General features: G+C 38.3%; 1 protein-coding gene across 4 annotated transcripts; it reads left to right on the forward strand.

Annotated features, from left to right (window-relative positions):
* Positions 1-55: 55 nt before the first annotated feature.
* gne (glucosamine (UDP-N-acetyl)-2-epimerase/N-acetylmannosamine kinase) lies at positions 56-17,707 on the forward strand. 4 transcript variants are annotated; one of them, XM_055041387.1, is made up of 16 exons: positions 56-211; positions 3,036-3,147; positions 7,661-7,684; positions 7,793-7,867; positions 9,172-9,320; positions 9,395-9,641; positions 9,739-9,946; positions 10,589-10,741; positions 11,193-11,405; positions 12,413-12,500; positions 12,958-13,168; positions 13,703-13,832; positions 13,943-14,164; positions 14,897-15,079; positions 15,165-15,281; positions 15,788-17,707. In XM_055041387.1, the coding sequence occupies exons 2-16, from the start codon at positions 3,100-3,102 to the stop codon at positions 16,021-16,023; spliced, it is 2,304 nt and encodes a 767-aa protein (XP_054897362.1). In that variant the 5' UTR covers positions 56-211; positions 3,036-3,099; the 3' UTR covers positions 16,024-17,707. The 4 variants fall into 4 exon arrangements, with proteins under 4 accessions (XP_054897362.1, XP_054897366.1, XP_054897365.1 ...); XM_055041391.1 differs by lacking the exon at positions 3,036-3,147; XM_055041390.1 differs by lacking the exons at positions 3,036-3,147; positions 7,661-7,684.
* The last annotated feature ends 1,767 nt before the right edge of the window (positions 17,708-19,474 follow it).

Here is a 19,474-nt window from a genome sequence, read left to right on the forward strand (position 1 = left end):
GAGGGGCTTTTATTTTGAAAGCTCATGCCTCGAATATCCGGTTTTGGCTCCGATAACTGTCCGGGAAATTAACAGAAAACCTCCCCGACCACTGTACCACTGCAGCATGTTCTTGTTGGCTGTTACTATCTGAAAACTCACCGCAGAGGACCGAGTGAGCCTAACAATCGATGCCTTCAGCCTGAAGTCCTCACAACGCCTCTAGTTTAAGGTAAACCTCATTACACGTGAAGCCGCGCCGGCGCACAGCGCCATGTATCCCGAAACATCGAAACTTTGAGCAACTTCTGTGGACTCTGGCTAGCATGAGCTAAGCACAGGCCACTGCGAAACACCCAGTCAGTGGGTGAAGATGGTATTTGGCCAACGTGTCCGTCACGGGAGGAGTGGTTGGACTGTAAAAGGTCTAATTACGCGGGGCGTAGTTGTCTTTTGTTAGCTCCCCCGACATGCTAGTTGACAATAGCTTAACGCCATCGATGAGAGTGGCTCCTTCATCTCAACTGCCAGAGCGATGGCCACAAAACCAGCTAAGCGATGGCCACAAAACCAGCTAAGCAAGAAAGTGAAGAAAAACAAGAATTGAGCTTGCCTTGATTTGGTATTTGGTTTTAGCAGTGGGTGAAGTGGCAACCAGAGTTTGGTCTTCTAATGGAGGAACAATAGATGGCATTAGAGGTTAACAGTAGGTGTGAAGAGACAGGAACAGCAGAAAGAAATCCAGGTTTTTAACTGGATCATTACACACATCTACTTCTAAATAAAATACAGTTTGAAGAAGTAGAGTAAGTTCGAGAGTGAATTGATTTAATTGACACCTAAAGTGGTGTCACTGCATAAAGTGCTCTGTTTATTGGTTTGATTTATTAAAGCAAATAATCTGATGGAGGGAATTGATGTCGTAGAGAAATTGCCTGTTCAAAGACAAAGGATTTTTATGCATCTATAGATCACAATTGTCCATACAGGTTACAATGCAGTGTGTAGTTCTTTATTCAGGTTTCAGTGACATAATCAAATTAATCTATGGTTAATTAGTAATACGTTTTGAAAGAACACTCTCCAGTCAAGATTTGTAGACTTTCTATGACAAACTTGAAAACACAAATAATTGAAAAAAGTCAATTATTTGAATTTCTTTCTTAGACAGGAACCCATTTCCTCCATTATTATTATTATTATTATTATTATTATTATTATTATTATTATTATTATTATCATCGTCACAGTTCTTTGATGATGTGTTTTTAAATACTAGTTGTGTTTTTAAATACTACATGTCCTATATTAAATCTTATAAATCTGATCAATGGGTCGTAAAAGGAGACAGTTCAAGGCCCTTTTTTTATATTGTAAAACAAATAAATAAATAAAACTTCCTTCTAATCAGAAACATTTTTGTTAATAGCTACCAACAAACTCCAAACACCTTTTTTTCCATGTAAACAGCTAAAAAAAATAGTTCGTTGATATTAAAATCCTGGTGTGTTTTTAGTACAGAACAAGACATCAAAAGCTATTTTGAAATATCAAAAAATAAAATTAATAAATCCCTTATTTGTCTTTACAATTTCCCTATATTACAAAGCACTTGTCATCTGTGTGTTTGGTCTTAAAGGGTTTGTGTTCCAGTCTATACTAGGAGGTACATTCCTCTCTCGCAGTCTTTAAACATAACCTCTCATCTTGTTTCCTACACACAGCCAGACATAATACATCCCTTCATAATACATCAATTCACTCTCGAACTTACTCTACTTCTTTAAACTGCACAGGTACAGACTCTGTTCCTTCAGGATAGATGAGAAACCCCAACAGAACAATACCTGCTGTATTGTGACTCTGCAGGTAGTGTTAACTTTGGATCAAGGCTGAAGTTGGGAATGTTTTGAGAACTCCCATTCTGGTCTTGGGAGAGTTAGTGATGCAGCACTTGCAGCTGTAAATTGATTTTCCTCGAGAATAATTAAAATTGGACTGAAATCTGTACGATTTTTGCTGAAATTGTATTGGGTCAATATCGGTATCGACCAATGCTGAAAAAGGCAATTTCAGCATCGTATTGGAACTGGAAAAAGTTGCATCACTTCTAATTTCAAGTAATATTTCAGTTGTGCCAACACATTTCCTGTTACTGGAAATGAAATAATATTTTGGAGTCCTGGTATTCAGGGTTAAGATGAGGGTGATGGCACAGAGAACTTGAGGCCCACCTCAAATTTCTTGGTTGAAAGACCAATAATCTCACTCTGCCAGGGTTACAAAGAATTTGTACCGCTTCCAAAAGTCTGTAGCGGTGTGAAAAGATGCAAAGTTTAAAAAAAAAGAAGAATATAAAACAGCTTGGATGAGGTGCAGTAAGTTGAAAAACGATTGTAGGTTTCCTAGTAATGCTGTGGAAAATGCCAGAACACTGATGGGTGCACAGTTCATGGCCACTGGCTTTGTTTGCCTTTTTACTTCATCGGAGTAGCTTGACATGGAAGCGACTCTTTCATGTACTTTGATATCACAGTAACTACTTTTTCAAGGGGGAGTTAGACCAGGATGTCGCTACCGTATCAACAGTTTGCTCAGCTTCGTTTGCAGAGCTGATGGCGTTCCCTCCTGTCACACATGGAGTGACACGTCATCAGCTGTTATCTGCCTAACAAGTCCAACATGTTTTTGGAGGATATGAATCGCGTCATTTTCTCTTGGGTCTATTTTGCTCATTTGGAATAAGAATGGTGTAATGTAAAATAATTACTGCCTATGGAGTTGGATTAACAAACAACCCAAAATCTAAGGGTTTAATTTAAATGAATGAAAGAGGAGGGACTGTTCTTTTCCACTTTCCTGTCTGCCTGGAAAGCGTGCTGTCTTCCTCGTGCTCGTCCAATCACGAGCCACGGCTCGAGTCGTTGGCCCACCTTCACCACACTCCCCCTCCGTCTCCATGTCTCTGTCACCAAGCCTTTCTCCCTTTCTTTCTCCTCATGTGTTTACTGGTTGGTGCATGCTCTCCCTCTGCTGCTTAATGTTGGGATTAAAAGAAGAAACGGAGGATTGACTAGAAACAAAGAAACCTAGAGGGGCTTTTTAGCTCCTAATCAGCACATGTGGAAGATGGAAAAGCAGCCCGGTGCTTTGAACAGAAACCCTCATGTGAGTCAGACAGCCTCTTTTTTTTCTTCTTCTTCTTTTACCCGTTGGTGGTTCCTTTTTTCATTTTTATTTTTTTTCATGTTTCAATTCTTTTTTAAGCTCAATCACTCTCACTTTTGCCCGTTTGTGTGTTTGTATCGGTGGTGTGTACGTCTGCTCCGGCTGCTGTGTCATCTCTTGCTTCCTGCCTGCATCCCTGCCCCCTTGTCACACCGTCGGCTGCTGATGTCGTCTTGTGATGCTCGAGCGGAAGCCGCTGCGTTTCTGAATCTCATTCCGGTCGATCAGGCGATGTGTGACACCTATGTGCCAACATTATTTCTTTCTTTATTTAGCATTGTTAGCCATGCAACACCTAGCTTATTGGTAGAAATTGACCTGAACTGATTCAAGTGCTAAGATGCTTCAGAAGCCAGTCTAAATGGTTCTGAGGGAGAAGCTGATTCTCGACTGGTTCCAAAAAAAGAATCGCACATGGACTTTTTTTTTTCCACAACCAGGAAGCCACGCCGAGTTATTTTTATTTCAGCGGTGCGAGTTTCACTTAAAAAAAGTTTCCTATTAATCACAGCGTTTGTCTTGTTAGCGCAACAGAAATATTCCGTAGTAGTACAAAGTGTAAAATGTGTTTTATGCAACTGTCTCAGTATTTGTAGATGACACTGCACACGGATGATGTTACGCATAATTTCATGTAATATCAACAAACAGCAGCTGGTAATGCTTTAAAATGCTGATGTTTCAGAATTGGTTCCAAACCGCAATCATGAATGAAAATGAAACCACGTCAGTCAGGATTAACAAGGTGACCAGGGATATTATCATAAAGATCAGGGAACATGACTGACTTCACGTCCGCGTTGGAGGCTCACGTTTTTTTTTTCCCTTTTCTTTTGATCTTCAAATCTTAAACTAAATGATGCACAAAAGTAGAATTCTTTTTAAAGCAGTAGTTTAGATTTAGCCAATGTGTAATTTTACGAAAGCAGGTGATTTAGTTCTTTGATATTTTATGTACACAGGTGGGGGGGGGGGAACATACTTGTGAGTTTGACTTGTGCGTCCAGATGCGAACCTGTTCAGCGACTTCTGAACTCTGAGGTTCAAGAATGAAAACAGTCCTTCGTGTTTCAAAGTAAATAATTATGTAATCACGGTGACCTCAGAGCAGCGAAAATGCCTCGAAGACACTGCTCCGTTTCTCACAGAACGACCCGAACGAGAGCGACAGCTGAAACTGCTACAACAATTCAGATGTTGCAATTGTTTTGTGTGCAGAAATGTCAGACATGAATAATTTTGCCCTGGGGAGTTATTTAATTGACTTGCAATGTTGAAATTTCCTTAGTTAGGATTTCTGGTGACAGAGCTGCTCCTTAAATCAGCAGGGCTTTTTTCACAAGGCACATTTTAATCTAATTAAATGAAAAGTTGTTTATTTAGGTGGCTTTTACATGTTCATATAAGTTAGTTTTAAAACAGTCCAGGAACGTGAACTATGTGTAAATGTGATTTGCCGTATATTATGGATTCACAATATACCGTAAAATATGTCCTATGTAGAACTGCTTGGGCATCAATATATGTGAGTTAATTCTGAAAATGTATTGATAAATATCTTTTCATATTTTTTCTTTAAAGCAGTAGGAAATGATTTAGGAGGATATTGATTGGTTCTGATAAAATCGATAATTTAAAGTCATCTTTGAAATATTTATTCTTACTTATGCCTTAGTATTTCAATTATCTAAACAAATAATTCTGTACCTAAACCATAACATACAAGGTTATGAATGGATTTTTATTCATGGGACAGTGTACCATGTACATTATTACCCGCTAATGGAGAGATGTGCTGTACCAGATTATAGCTACAAATGCTACTTTCCGCCTGCAGTCCCCATTAAAAATAACTGTTTCCACACAATCACAGGAAATACTTTGTATTGCACGCCGTTTCCATTTATTCTGGTTTGAAAGTGGGATGCACCAATTTGAAAATTTGGGCCCAAATTGATACTGCTGCTTTGGCTGATGAGCAGCATTCTATACAGGGCTGCAACTCACAAATATTATTCTGTTTTGATGATTAAGTTGGTAAAAAATTGGCTGATTTTTCAGATTTATCATTTCAGCCTTTTTTTATTTAATTTGATATACATTAAAAGATGTTCCTTTTTTAATTAAATAAATTTATTTTCTAAAATGCAGTAACAGATCATGTATGGCATTGGATGCCTCTGCAGCTAAAAATGCTTCTAATACACCATGTGAAAAGCTCAGCTTTTTCTGCTTGCCTTAGCTTCAATACAGTGTAGGACTTATGTTTTGATTAACCATTTAATAATTGGACAGCTAATGGTGCTTTTTAAAATTATTACAAAATTTGAACAGGGCAAAGCTAATGCCACGGCACTTTTGGAGCACAGGATATTTACAAAGATTATTTTCTATCTTAAATCCAAAATTTACATCAATTTTTGCAGTTTTGGCATTTAGGATGTTGTTCTATCTGCAAAAGGCCTTTAGTGTTTTTTTGAGTCTGTATACTCCCATTAATGCAAGATTTATTTCTAAATTAGTTGACAATTATATCAGTAATCTGTCAATCACAATTGTTTCAGTCCAAAATTTGGTGACAGTCAAAATCAGAATTGGTCGGTAATTGGCCAAAAAAACTGCAATCGATGCCCCTTACCAAGAACAGAAAATATTTATCATCTTCTATTATCAACGCAGGTATGAAACGTTCCAATGGATGAGAGGCAAAGCATGGTTGGTCTAAAGTGGCACGATGTGACATAATAAACACAAAAAAAATGTCTGCTTTGTCCAAAAGCACAAAGAGATATGCGTGCTTACGGTGATAGGTGAGTGAGTTTTGCTAAGAACCGGTTCTGTGTGTTTTGACTGCTGAAGTCTCAGGAAAGGCCCAGAAAAGTAGAGCTGGATTTCAGAGCAGGATCAAATACCAAATCTGAAAGCCCTATTCATTGAAGAACTCAGGGCTGGAAGATGACCAATTTAACTCTTGTGACCAGGTACAAGGTTCTTAAGAACACTTTTGTTTTTCAGCAGCACAACTGAAACACTATTGTTTTTATTATTTTTTTATTTGTTTATTTTTTTGCCTCTTCAAATTGTTTTCCTATACAAAATCTAAAAAATCCACCAGTGGGAGCATCAAGAGTATTAAGAGACTTTGCATGATGTGACTCACTGGCTGTGGAGAAACAAACCTGTTAACTGTTTTTTCTGACATGAAAGAGTCGTGGAACGGCTCTGAGATCTGCCAGAGATTAACGCAAATGACAACAGTAGAAAAAAATAAATCTCTCAGGCTTACCTTGAAAAAACAAAACACAAAAGCAATGATGATCCAAAGAAACCTTTTCATTTGATGCTTTGCACTGGCTTATCACTGTTTCCATATGTTAAATTCTGAAAAGACTTCTGAGTCGGATCAGTTCTAAAAAAAAAAAAAACTACAATTAAGGTTTGCTTAACCAGTTAAGTGGCGATGCATCATTAGATAAATATGATACACATGAGCATTGAAAATTAGCCATGGCTGTAAGTCCTAATGTATACAACAAGTAAAACATTTATCTGATGGGTTTAACTTTAAATAAATTAATCAATCAATCACCTCCTGATCAGGCTTTCCCTGCCCACTACCAATTTCTGGTTTTCTTTTGACTCTGAAGTTAGAGAAAGACATTTTGTTCTTTTTTAATCATTTATTTATTGGATAGATTGAGAGGAATTTAAATCCAGCAGAAAATAGAGGAATTATAATATCATCCTCAAAGTATATGCTCATCAGCTGTATTGGATTCTTATTAAACTGTGACAAGTGTATTAATTACTTTGTTTCCATCCATTGATTGAGTAGCAAAAAAACTTTTTTTTGTATTTGACTGGCCTTTTCAGGAAAAAAATTGGCAATTTTCATAACTCTGGCTGATTAATTGGTAGATTTCTAACAGTGAAAAAGCTGTTCAGACACCAAAGAAAGTTTAAAATTTCTGAGTTCAGATGAATCTCACATTTTACTCTAACAAGACGTCAGAATATCCTGGTTTGGCCTGCTGTTGGCCTGTTTACATTATTAGCATTATGTGTAATTTTCCTTTTTTGAGTAAGACCAAAAAAGGACACACCTTTTTGTGTCTGACACACCTATCCAAATACATGAACATATTCATGTGACTGAGCATGAACGTTTGTCACACCGGCATTCATGACTAGTTCATAACATTAGCTATTAATACGTGCAAACTGGTTCTCCCAGCCAGACCGCATTCAAGATTCACCTGTCAACATTTGAAATTGTGAGGTGGAATAAAAGTACTAGCTATAAGAAACATTCGTATATCTCTGAAAAAGTTAATGTATATATATTTTTATTTAGTGAAATTGAGCCTTGAGCAGACGATAAAGCTTCTTAGCATGTTTCATGTATGTGTCAATAGCTCTTATAGTGCAGTTTTGTTGTATTTTCATGCTTCAGACTCTGAATACATGGAAGGCTCAGGTGAGTATGATCCTGTGCTTGGACCTTGCAAGGTCTACAATGATTAACCTGCTTTAGCGGAAATCCCAACCTGGAGGATCATCATCTAATCTTGTGGGCTTTGTCTAGGAGCTGTACTATCTGAGAATGCAAAGAACCAAAGAGAAGATGGAGCGGGAGAAGACTGAAGAGAACATGTACCAGGTAGGACGCTTCTGCCTAACTGGATAAAGGGAGTTGGCTAGTTGTGGCAAATGCAAAAATACCCCTTGTATTTTCTGCATTTTTTTCACATTAAATTTAAAAAACAATGTATTTTCATTGGATTTTAAAAAGCGGTGCACCGATTTATCGGCCAGCCAAATTATCTGTGCCGATTTTCTCAATTTTGGGAGATTGGTGATCGGCCGATTTTTAGATATGAAGCCGATCTTATCCACCAATCTTATCTAGTTTGGCAAAGGTCTAAGAATCATCCACTGTCCTCTTTTGTTCTCCGGTGAGAAAGGTTTGACTGAAAAGACCGGCCCACCGAGTAATGTCTGCACGTTTACTATTAACAATAGTGACCCCACTGTTGACAACTCAATGACCTTCTTGCTATATTCAGCAACATTTCAGCCAAAAAATTTTAATTGGCCAAAATCAGAATCAGCAGGTTAAGCTTTTTAAAAGATCGATGATCGGCTAGAAAACTGCAATCGGTGAAGCCCTAATTTTTAATGGTAGGTCTATGCAAGATTACACAAAATGGAGGGCTGGAGGGAAATACGCATGATTATTGTGGTTTCCCACAAATAATGATCTGAAAAGTGTGCTATGCGTTCATAGTCAGCCCTCTGACTGAGTGAACTCACACGTTCACTTCATGTCCATACTTTGACTAGGGGTTTTCTTCTGCGATTAACTAGTTCTGGACAATAAATTGGTTTTCCCCATTTGTCAAGTTTTCTGTTTTTGAGGATTGAATTTTTGCCAGAAAACCCAGAATATTGTTTGGTAACTTTCTTTGTATATATTGTGTCTATACAATATATACAATAATTTGAGCAGGAAGGTTTTTTACCTTACACATTTGTTTGGATTGTTTCAATGTAATGAACAGTTATTATAGATGCTGAAGGAAAAGTCGTTTTATATTTTATATTATAACAGTCCTGAAATAGTTTTTTTTTTTTTTTTTGTTAAATTAATGTTTAGTTCTCTGACCAGTCAGGTTTATATGGTGTGTGAAATAGACATTTCAAAACATAACATTTTGTTATGTTGTAGTTTACCTGGAGTACTATTATGACACATTAACAGTGATAAATTATAAAAAATAGTGCATTGAAATTGTCTTTTTTTTAGTTCACTTGTAATGTTTTTATCTCCAACGTGCTGCCGGAAAAGTTTGAAAAATTGCCTTGAAAATGCTTAAAGTGCTTGAATTTTACTGTGCGAAAAGTCTAAGAACCCTGTAAGTAAGAAGTAATGGTGGCTCTGATTGGCTGTCATTTTTTCTGCAGAACAAGAGGAGACTGAAAGTGTGTGTGGCAACATGCAACAGAGCCGACTACTCCAAGTTGGCTCCCATCATGTTTGGGCTGAAATCTCACCCTGAAGAGTTTGATCTGGAAGTCGTGGTTCTTGGTTCCCACCTCATCGACGATTACGGGTGAGAACCTGGAACAACTTTCCATCCGTTCTTCATGGTCGTCGAGGTTTAAACGTTCTCCGCCGTCTCCCTAGAAACACGTTCCGTATGATAGAGCAGGATGACTTCGACATCGGCTCCAAACTCCACACCATCGTGCGAGGAGAAGACGAAGCGGCCATGGTGGAGAGCGTCGGGCTGGCCCTGGTGAAGCTCCCCGACGTCCTGCAGAGGCTCCGCCCCGACATCCTGGTCGTCCACGGCGACCGTTTTGACGCACTCGCTCTGGCAACTGCTGCCGCATTGATGAATATTCGGATACTTCATTTGGAGGGAGGCGAGGTAAGAGGACGCTATATCTTCTGCTTTAATTTTATTATGTTTATTCTGAAAATTAAAAACTGTATTTTCTTTTCTATCTCCTTCAACCCCTCTACAGGTTAGTGGTACTATCGACGACTCAATCCGACACGCGATCAGTAAGCTGGCGCATTATCATGCCTGCTGCACGCGCATGGCAGAGCAGCACCTCATCGCCATGTGTGAGGACCACTCGCGCATCCTGCTGGCCGGATGCCCCTCATACGACAAGCTGCTGTCCACTTACCACCGGGACGACTACATGGATATCATCAAAAGCTGGCTAGGTGTGCACAGATTAATTTGATCCAATCAAATAATGTATATTCAGTTTCTCTATCTTTTTTTAATGTATTTGCAAAATGCATTTTATTTTTTTATGTTGAAGCCCTCTCGTCTTGCATAGATTTCTTTGTTTTTTTTTTTATTTTTATGAAAGGTTAGGTTAGGTTAACATAATGCTAGTTACAAAGGATTCTGTAGGTGTGGCCACAGTAGTCAAAACACAGCAGAAATTCAAGGAGATCAAACTGTTTGACTATAACAATGAAGAAAAAAGCATGACAAACGTGGCAGAGCATGTTCTTTATTGTGGGAATTAGTCTGTTTTCCCAAACCAGGATAAGGATCAAGAGCATCCGACTACGTTTGTCATACTTTAACAAGACGCTAAAAGCCTACGGCTCAAAGCAAACATGCAGGCTTCCCAATAAAGGCCATAAAACCGGTTAAAGTTTAAACTCGTCGCAGAACATTTTATAGAAGGGTTATAAAGTTGAGGGTATAAAGCTAAGATTGAGATTTGTCAAAGCGGGGGAAAAAACCCTGTTTGTCAGATTACCTCAGAGGTTTATGGTTTCGCATTAAATAATATATATTGTGCAAGATTGAATACTGAAGAAATTTGATGTTTTCTGATGGCTTTGCAGGTGACAAAGTGAAGGAAAATGACTACATTGTGGCGCTGCAGCACCCCGTCACCACAGACATCCAGCACTCCATTAAAATCTATGGACTGATGCTGGACGCACTGATCTCCTTCAACAAGAGGACGCTCATCCTCTTCCCTAATATTGATGCCGGTTAGTTACATATGTCTTACTATGAATTATATATTAGAATATAATCAAAAAGTTTATTCATTGTAAGCACATTTTGATTGATTAATTATACAAGGATGTATATTTTAAATGGTTAGTTTTGTTAATTTAATTACCGTGAATAAAAATGCACAAATTAAATTTTTTGGGAAAATTACAATATTGCATGAAATCAATGAAAAATTATGTTTTACTTAAGTGGTATGTCAAGTTAGGCTGCACTGCAAAAACATTAAATGTTACTAAGTATTTTTGGTCTAGTTTTGACTGCAAATATCTCAATACACTTGAAATAAGGCAAAACTAATTTACAAGTAACTTTTCAGCAAGAGTTTGTTGAACCCAAATGATGCGTTTCGATTCATCCATGAATGCAGCTAGCTGATCGGAAGCGTGTCGCTGTGACTGAAGCAAATCCGTCTCACCTAAACAGGAAGTAAGGAGATGGTGCGCGTCATGCGAAAGAAGGGCATCGAGCAGCACCCCAACTTTCGGGCAGTGAAGCACATTCCCTTTGAGCAGTTCATCCAGCTCTTGTCGCACGCCGGCTGCATGATCGGAAACAGCAGCTGTGGCGTTCGGGAGGCCGGGGCCTTTGGCACGCCGGTCATCAACCTGGGAACAAGGCAAACGGGCAGAGAAACGGGTAGGTTCGCTAGCATTAGTTAACTATACATATCTTGTTTGGTTTCTTTTGGGAGGAGGTTGCAGAATAATTAAACAGTCAAAAGGATTTGAGGAATATGATCTCAAGTTGCTAGTTATGAAATATGTCAGAATTATTTTGCTCTTTGGCCAGAATGTATGTAAAATCGTCTTTCTTTATACAGGCAGCTTGTCGATTAATAATGAAGAGGAAGGTAAAAGAAATTGTAGCATTAATATAATCATTTTGATAATATTAAATGTAATAAGAACAATATCATGTAGTAATTACTTGCCTGTAATATTTCTAAGCCAAAAACAATCTGCTAATAAATTCTGCCACATAATATCGATACTAAACTGCTTCTGTAGTGTTGTTGGCGCTAAAATTTAGATTTTTGTGTATAGCTTTGTTTAAAAAGTTGGGGAGGAGGGGATTTTTTTTTTCCAAAGGTTGCTTGTCACAAAAGCCAAAAGATCCCATTTATTTCAAAATGCTAAAGTAGGTTTACTGAGAATCCACACATCTGATAAATATATTCTGCACTAGAATATTTTGGGGAGTTTAGGAGGTTTTTAATGCCTGAATGATTCATGAGGTCGCATTAAGTGATTTAAAAAAAAAAAACAAAAGTTTGATGATGGTTAAGATATGGACAAAGTAAAGGATGAAAAAGGAGCCAAACCATAGAAGAACTATTACTTAGTAATAGTTCTTCATGCTTATGAGACAGTCTGGTTCCTTGGAAGCAGAGTGTTAAAACATGAGTTCCACAAGTTTCCAACACACCCATATTTTCCACATTATGTAACGCATTAGCAAATGCTTTTTCCATGTTTGTCAACCTAGCAAAGGCTTGACGTTAACATGTATTTATTTTTTAAGAGAACACCTCACTCACAAAGAGACAAGTTATGTTACCTTACTTTACTAATCAACCCCTCCATGTTTTGTCTTTTTAAGCCTGAGGTTACCTTTAAAGCTGCAACAACATTTCTGTCTTTCAGGTGAAAACGTTTTACATGTCAGAGACGCCGACACCCATAATAAGATCTACCACGCTTTGGAGCTTCAGTTTGGAAAGCGATATCCAGGGTAGGTACTTCCTGAGTTTCCCACCGGATTGATGGGCTCCATTTGACTGAATTTTGGGACCTTTCTGCCCTTTAAAAAAAAATAGATTCCAGTTTTAAGTTAAAACAAAGATGTTAACATTGATTAAGTAAGCTGGAATCCAGCAAAATAAATGGCGCATCTTTTTACAGGGAGACACTGTGATAGCCTTACGTTTTGCCACAGTTGAGAAAATCTAGTGTGACCTTCGCTAGCGGGGTTTGAAAATTCAGTTCACAGAATTTTTTTTAAAAAGTGAAATATTTACACAGTTTAGCAACTTGTAAAAAAATTTATCTTCGAAACAATCATAGTCCCTGTGTGTCATTTAAGAAATGATACACATAAACATGTGTAACTACAGTTTGTAGTTATACGAGTGATTTGATCAAAAAAGTACGTTTTTAAGAAACGTAATGACATTAACATTTATTTACAGCTCTAAAATCTACGGTGACGGCAATGCAGTGCCCCGGATTCTGAAGTTTCTGAGTAGCATCGACCTGGAAGAGCCGCTCCAGAAGACCTTCTGCTTTCCTCCGGTGAAAGACACCATCTCCCAGGACATCGATCACATCCTGGAAACACAGAGCGCTCTGGCTGTCGACCTGGGCGGCACCAACCTGAGGGTGGCCATCGTCTGTATGCAGGTACGGCTAAGAGACGTTGCCTAAAGAGACCGATGACGCTCACAAATCTAATCAAAAAGTTAATTTATTTCAAAAGTGCATTGTTGTGAGAATAACTGCTGCTGTTCAGAGTGCTATAGCAAAGCATGTTCCTGGAAAGTTGCATGGAAGGAAAAACTGTGGTGGGAAAAGACTGCACCTGTATTATTATTTTCACACAGTTGTTTCTCCAGTTTTATTAAGGTAGAGCTTGGAACTTCATGGAGAGAAAAAATTTGTGAACTTAGATCTGCGATATGGACTGAAAGTTTAGTCATGATTTTATGGTACAACAGTGAAAACAATTAAAATGATTGGAACTCTTCATAACATGTTTTAAGGCCTTGAGCAAATGTTAAATGAAAATATTTATTATAAGAAATTTATTGCGATCAGTGATAAACAATTTACACAACATGTAGATTTATTACCTTTCTGAATCTTTAACTGTATATTGTGAAAACAAAACTGTCGGTTCAGTAATTCCCATTCTTTTTCCTTTCTGTCTTTGTCCAGGGCAACATAGTAAAGAAATACACCGAGCCTAATCCGAAAACATTCGAGGACAGGATGCGTTTGCTATTGAAGATGTGCAAAGATGCAGTGCAAGATGCTGTGCGCCTCAATTGCAGGATCCTGGGCGTTGGTATGGAAGCGTGCAGCTGCTCCCCCTCCTGGACTGAAAACGGCTGTGAAGCCGAGTTACAGGAATCTCAAACATTTTCTGTTTTGTTTTTTTTTTTTTGCACACATTAGGAATTTCTACTGGCGGCCGTGTGAACCCGCAGGAAGGCATCGTCCTTCACTCCACCAACCTGATCCAGGAGTGGTCCTCGGTGGACCTGAGGACCCCCATCTCGGACGCCTTGGGCCTGCCTGTTTGGGTCGACAACGACGGCAACTGCGCCGCGCTGGCCGAGAGGAAGTTTGGCCACGGCAAGGGGGTGGATAACTTCGTCACAGTCATCACAGGAACAGGTGAGAAAGCGAGTATCGCATAAAATCTCAAATTCATTTATATGTCTCATTTACTACTAACCCGCTGTTATGGCAGCAAAATTGAGAATCGTCACTAACACTACAAAAACACAAAACCTATCATGTAGTTTTGGTCTAGTTTCTAATGCAAATATCTTAGTACTGTTGAAATGAGACAAAACTGACCTACAAGTAACTTTTCAACAAAATATAGCTGAAAAGTTTTGAAAATTATTGACTTAAAAGTATGTTTTAAGTCAATGATACACTCAATAATAATCTGTGAGTGAAAGTAGTACTTTGTTTTAATCCGTATGAATGAATTTACTTCTAACAAGTTGCTATTTCTTGCTGAAAAGTTTCTTGTAAGTTAGTTTTGTCTTATTTCAAGTTTACGAAGATATTTGCACTGCAAACTAGACAAAAATTCATGTTAAGATTTTGTGCTTTTGCTGTTAACTGAGCATAATTGGCCAAAGTTGCTTTAAAAAACCTTATTAGAAGTGAGTTGGATGTTTATTTCTACATGTAATGACTTGATTTTTTTTTTCTGAAGATTTAAAATGTAAAAAAAAAAACATTATTCATCTTAAAAATCTGAAAATGCACATAATTATGTTGCATTTTTCAGTCTTTTGTTTGGTGTTATTTTAACCAAGGTTAACAGTTAAAACAATGATTTCTAATTAATCTCTGATGGCTTAAAAAATGTCCATATTTTTGCCTGCGTAGGGATTGGAGGAGGTATTATCCATAACTCCGAGCTGATCCATGGCAGCACCTTCTGCGCCGCTGAGCTGGGTCACATCAAGGTTTCTCTGGACGGCCCAGAGTGTTCCTGCGGCAGCCAGGGCTGCATCGAAGCCTTCGCGTCCGGAATGGCCCTGCAGAGGGAGGCCAAGCGATTGCACGACGGTGAGCACCATCATGTCTGCCATTTCATTTTCTCTTTGACAGCACTGCTCAAACGTTGTGACCTGTCGGCGCTTCTTTTCTCCAGAGGAGCTGCTGAAGATGGACGGGATGGATGTGAAGCTTGCCGAGCCGATCACCGCCGCCCACCTCATCAGCGCGGCCAAAAACGGCAACTCCAAGGCCAACGCCGTCCTGCACAAAGGTTGGCGCACAGACGCAGACACACAATCACATATGCAGAATTTTGGTTTAAACTGCACCCCATAAAAAATAAAAGGCCTATATTGACAAAAAAAAAAAAGTAAATATCAAGACCTCAGAAATTGTTTTTAAGTGTCTTATTTTAGAGACAAAATAAGACAGTTACACTATCTGAAGAACATTTCCAAGATTAAAGGACTAATGTCCCAGCAAGATCTAGAGGAACTCATCTATGTTTGTCTTCAGACGCATTGATCACTGCAACAGTTTATTCACAAGTCTGCCTAGAAAAATCAGTCAGCTGACCCAAAACGCTGCTGCTTTCTCACGTACAGCACACAAACTCTGCGTTTTGGTCGTCAAATTTTTTTTATTTTTTTTTCACTAGCGAATACCTTTGGTAATTTTCCCATCAGTGAGTTGAAGGTTTATTTTTGCTTTGAATGAAGAAGAAAACTGAAAAATTGGAAGGAAACCCAAGTGTGTCGTGTCTTCTTCCTGTCGCAGCGTCCCTGGCGCTCGGCGTAGGGATCGTCAACATCCTCCACATAGTCAACCCGTCCCTGGTGATTTTGTCCGGAGTCCTGGCGTCTTACTACCAGGCCCCGGTGCAGCAGGTCATGTCAGAGAAAGCGCTGTTCTCCGCCCAGAGCATCAAGGTCGTCAAGTCTGACCTGGACGAACCGGCCCTGCTCGGCGCTGCTAGCATGGTGTTGGACTACGCTACGAGGAGGACGTACTGAGAGAACTGGAAACGCACTTGGAACTTATTTTACCAGAATATATCAAGTCAACAGATAAATGGAGGAAGGGCTTGTAGAGCAGACTTGAATCTTGTATTGCAGTGAATCCTTATCCTAATTTTAACTGTATTTGGGAGAACAACGCTAGAAATCGATTGCTTGTTTACAGATATTAATGACTGTAGTTTTAAACTGGGGAGGGCTAGAGAGGTGATTAACTAGTTTAATGCACGATATTCCGTTTTTTTTTTTTTTTCACTAAATTATTATTGTTGTTGTCGTTTGCCATCTAAACTGTGAACCATTTTCCAGTCGCCTTTGTGTTTTGGTGAATTTAGGCAAACCTCATACTACATGTACCACAAAGTTTATCAATATGTCGTCTGCTGACATCACCAGCATGATGGTGGCTGAGCTGATTCCACTATAGTTCACATTATAAATTATTTGAAGTCGTTTATTTAATTTTACTTTCAATGGATCTGTGCTGGTTCTTTGCTCCATCAGTCCAAACAAAGATGCTTCGGAACTACCGAATCTTTTTCGGTATTTAAGCCAAATTTCTGTGTGCAATATGTCGGTGGTAATCTTACTGCTGTAGCGAATCTGTCTCTGTGGAAATTGAAGGGGAACAACAGAGAAAAGGGCATGTCTGCTAACTATTACTTAAGAGGATGTTGTTTTCTAGAGAATGAAAATACTCACTTAGCTTTTAGGGGGGGGGGTTTTGTGTTTTTTTTTACTTTTTCCCCCCAATATGCTCAGATTTATGTTCTCCCATCACAGGATTTTGTGAGTTCTACGAAACCCTTTCCAAACCCAAATAGCACCCTTAAAATTATCTGCAGACGTTCCCTTGTTAAAGAGCTGCAATTCCCAAAATATTTCCTAATTTTTAGAGGTAGTTTGCTTCAGTTTAAAGCTAGTAGTCCTTGCTGTAAGCTTAAAGTCAGTGGATCACTTGGACCTGATTGCTGTATGGTATTAAATCTTGACTTTAGTCTTGTTTTGACAAAGTGGACCTTATTTCTTTCACTGCAGAAAAAAACTTTGTTCTGATCAAATTTTATCATAATTTTGTTGTGTTTGAATGTTTCTGGTGCTATTTGGGCTGCATAATAAAAGTACTTGTGTGTTTTGGGTGGAAGAAGGAAATACTGGTATGTTCTAAACTGACATTCAAGTGGTAGGAAGTGGGCAAAGTCAAAGCTTTAATGACGCTCTTAAGCTTTGGGGGTCAGTTTTATTTTTTTTAACAAAACTCAGAAGTGACCAAAGTGTTGAGACATTCTGCTGCATGTTCGAAATCCGTTAAACCGGCTTCATTTGTCTGGTTTCTGTATATCATTTATTATTGCCTTGTCTTCCGGTTGTGGGGGGATGCCAGCTATTGTTGTGTTCAATGCTCTGAATTTTATTTAGACTGCACATCACCTGAGGCTGTACTGACGGAAAACCTTCTTACAGCTGCTACAGGATGTATATGGTGTATAGAATGCGTTTTCTACATTACCACTGACCTTATGAAGACTTTCGGAGGATGCCTTTTGAAGATAAATAATGGGGTTTGTATGCACTTCTACATGTTGTGTTGTACATTATGTCCTGTATATACTTTAAAATTATATTTCTAGAAGCTTAATGATTTTGTTGGTCCAATTAATAAAACATTTTGGATACGAAAGAGTCTTTATGTCTTCAATTACGTCTCGCGTTGGAAGGCGGTGTCCCTCAAGAATCACTTTCAGGACCACTTTTGTTCATCCTTCATATCGTTAATATCAAATAAAACCTGCTTTCTGCATTGTTTGTGAAACGTATTTGCATTTGTACACCTACATGATTCTCACTCAGATTAAGCTCATGTTGTAAAACCCAGCCTGGTTTCATCCCAGCTGCATACTTTTAACAGGCAGGTGAATGTTTGCTGGTCATCTGAGCTCTCAAGAGACTGTCGAAGTTAATTATTAAACAGCGGCGCACAATCCGTTAGCAGGACACAACTGTTTTGTTGCAAGGACGACGTTACAATGCCAGCTTGAGAGCTGCGGAAGGAACGGATAGAGCTCAAAATTGATACTTTGTGATTTTGTTGAGGCAAACCTATAATTTGCTGGGGTCAGATTAGAGTAGTGTTGTGTCTCTTATCCAGAAATTAAAAAAAAAAAAAAAAAAAAGCAAAAAAAAAACTCATGTGACAACTGTCTAATGCAAAACATCTAAATTGTACCAAGTAGTGTTGTCTAGTGCAAATATTTTGATACAGTTTAAAATAAGACAAAACTAATTTACAAGTAGCTTTCTAGCAAAATATAGGAACTTGTTTTAAGCAATTTCTTAATATTTATTTAAAAATACTAATTCCCATGGCAGAATATTTCACTAGTAGTAAGACATTTTTTTCCTAAAGGTGAAGTAATTTGCCATTGGAACTAGTACTTTTTTGAATCGAAAAAAAAAAACGTATACAAGGAGCAGAGAAACATACCTCTGACTCTTAATTTGTCACATTTCAACACAAAATCGATGAATTTTACAAGAATTGTATGTGACGATTTTAAAGGGGTAGATAGTTAGATAGTTTAAAGGGATAGATAGGGATAGTTTTTTGTTTTTCCTTACAAAAAACAGTTATTTCCATTTTTCCACCATCACCGTCTCACCCCGATTAGAGCTGCACGTCTGAGATGTAGGGTATGTCTTGTCTTCACCGTCGAGACAAACATTTGCCCATTTCTTTTTAAATCTAAAGCTCAGGTTCTGTTAGATTAAAAAAAAAGTCCACTCCACAGAATGACGCTTCCTCCACTATGTTTCACTTGTTCTCCATAAAGATATTTATGCCAATGTTGTCTTCATGATGGCACTTGCTCATTAATGTTCTCAAATTAAACATCGAGGCCATCACACTCATTCTGAAATTATACTAAACCAAGATGGACTATATTCACGAGCTGGGTAGCTTCTGAATGCAGATGGTTGCATAAGTGTTGAAAGGATATCAGGCTGAAATACTCTTAATTTGTTTATAGTGCTAAGCTTTTCAAATTATTTTGTAAAGACACATAAATGGATAAAAGTATAACTAGATGTTAGATGTTTGAATAGGCCACTTATGCAAGGCAATGTGTTGTATGTAAGCTACTAAATTAAGAGAAGTGGAGTACTCTCCTGATAGTGTTACACAAGTAGAATAAATTAAAAGAAAAGGCTGAAAGCCTGCCAGATTAAATAAGAATCTCTCTCAAACCTATTGCGACAACACACCTGTAATATGTATTGAAATTCTTCTGGACAGGAAGGCCCATACTGGTTCCTATGGGACTGTGAACAAAGAAAGTTTCTCATTAGAATTTACTTCATTTTTCAGAAAAGCAGTGTTCACAAAGACACAGCCACTCTTTAACAGACTCTTTAATTATGTTTCAGAGTAACATTTACGAATGATTTC

Source organism: Poeciliopsis prolifica, unplaced genomic scaffold (genome assembly GCF_027474105.1).
Source record: "Poeciliopsis prolifica strain line A6 unplaced genomic scaffold, Auburn_PproV2 SCAFFOLD016, whole genome shotgun sequence".
Taxonomy (NCBI): Eukaryota; Metazoa; Chordata; class Actinopteri; order Cyprinodontiformes; family Poeciliidae; genus Poeciliopsis; species Poeciliopsis prolifica.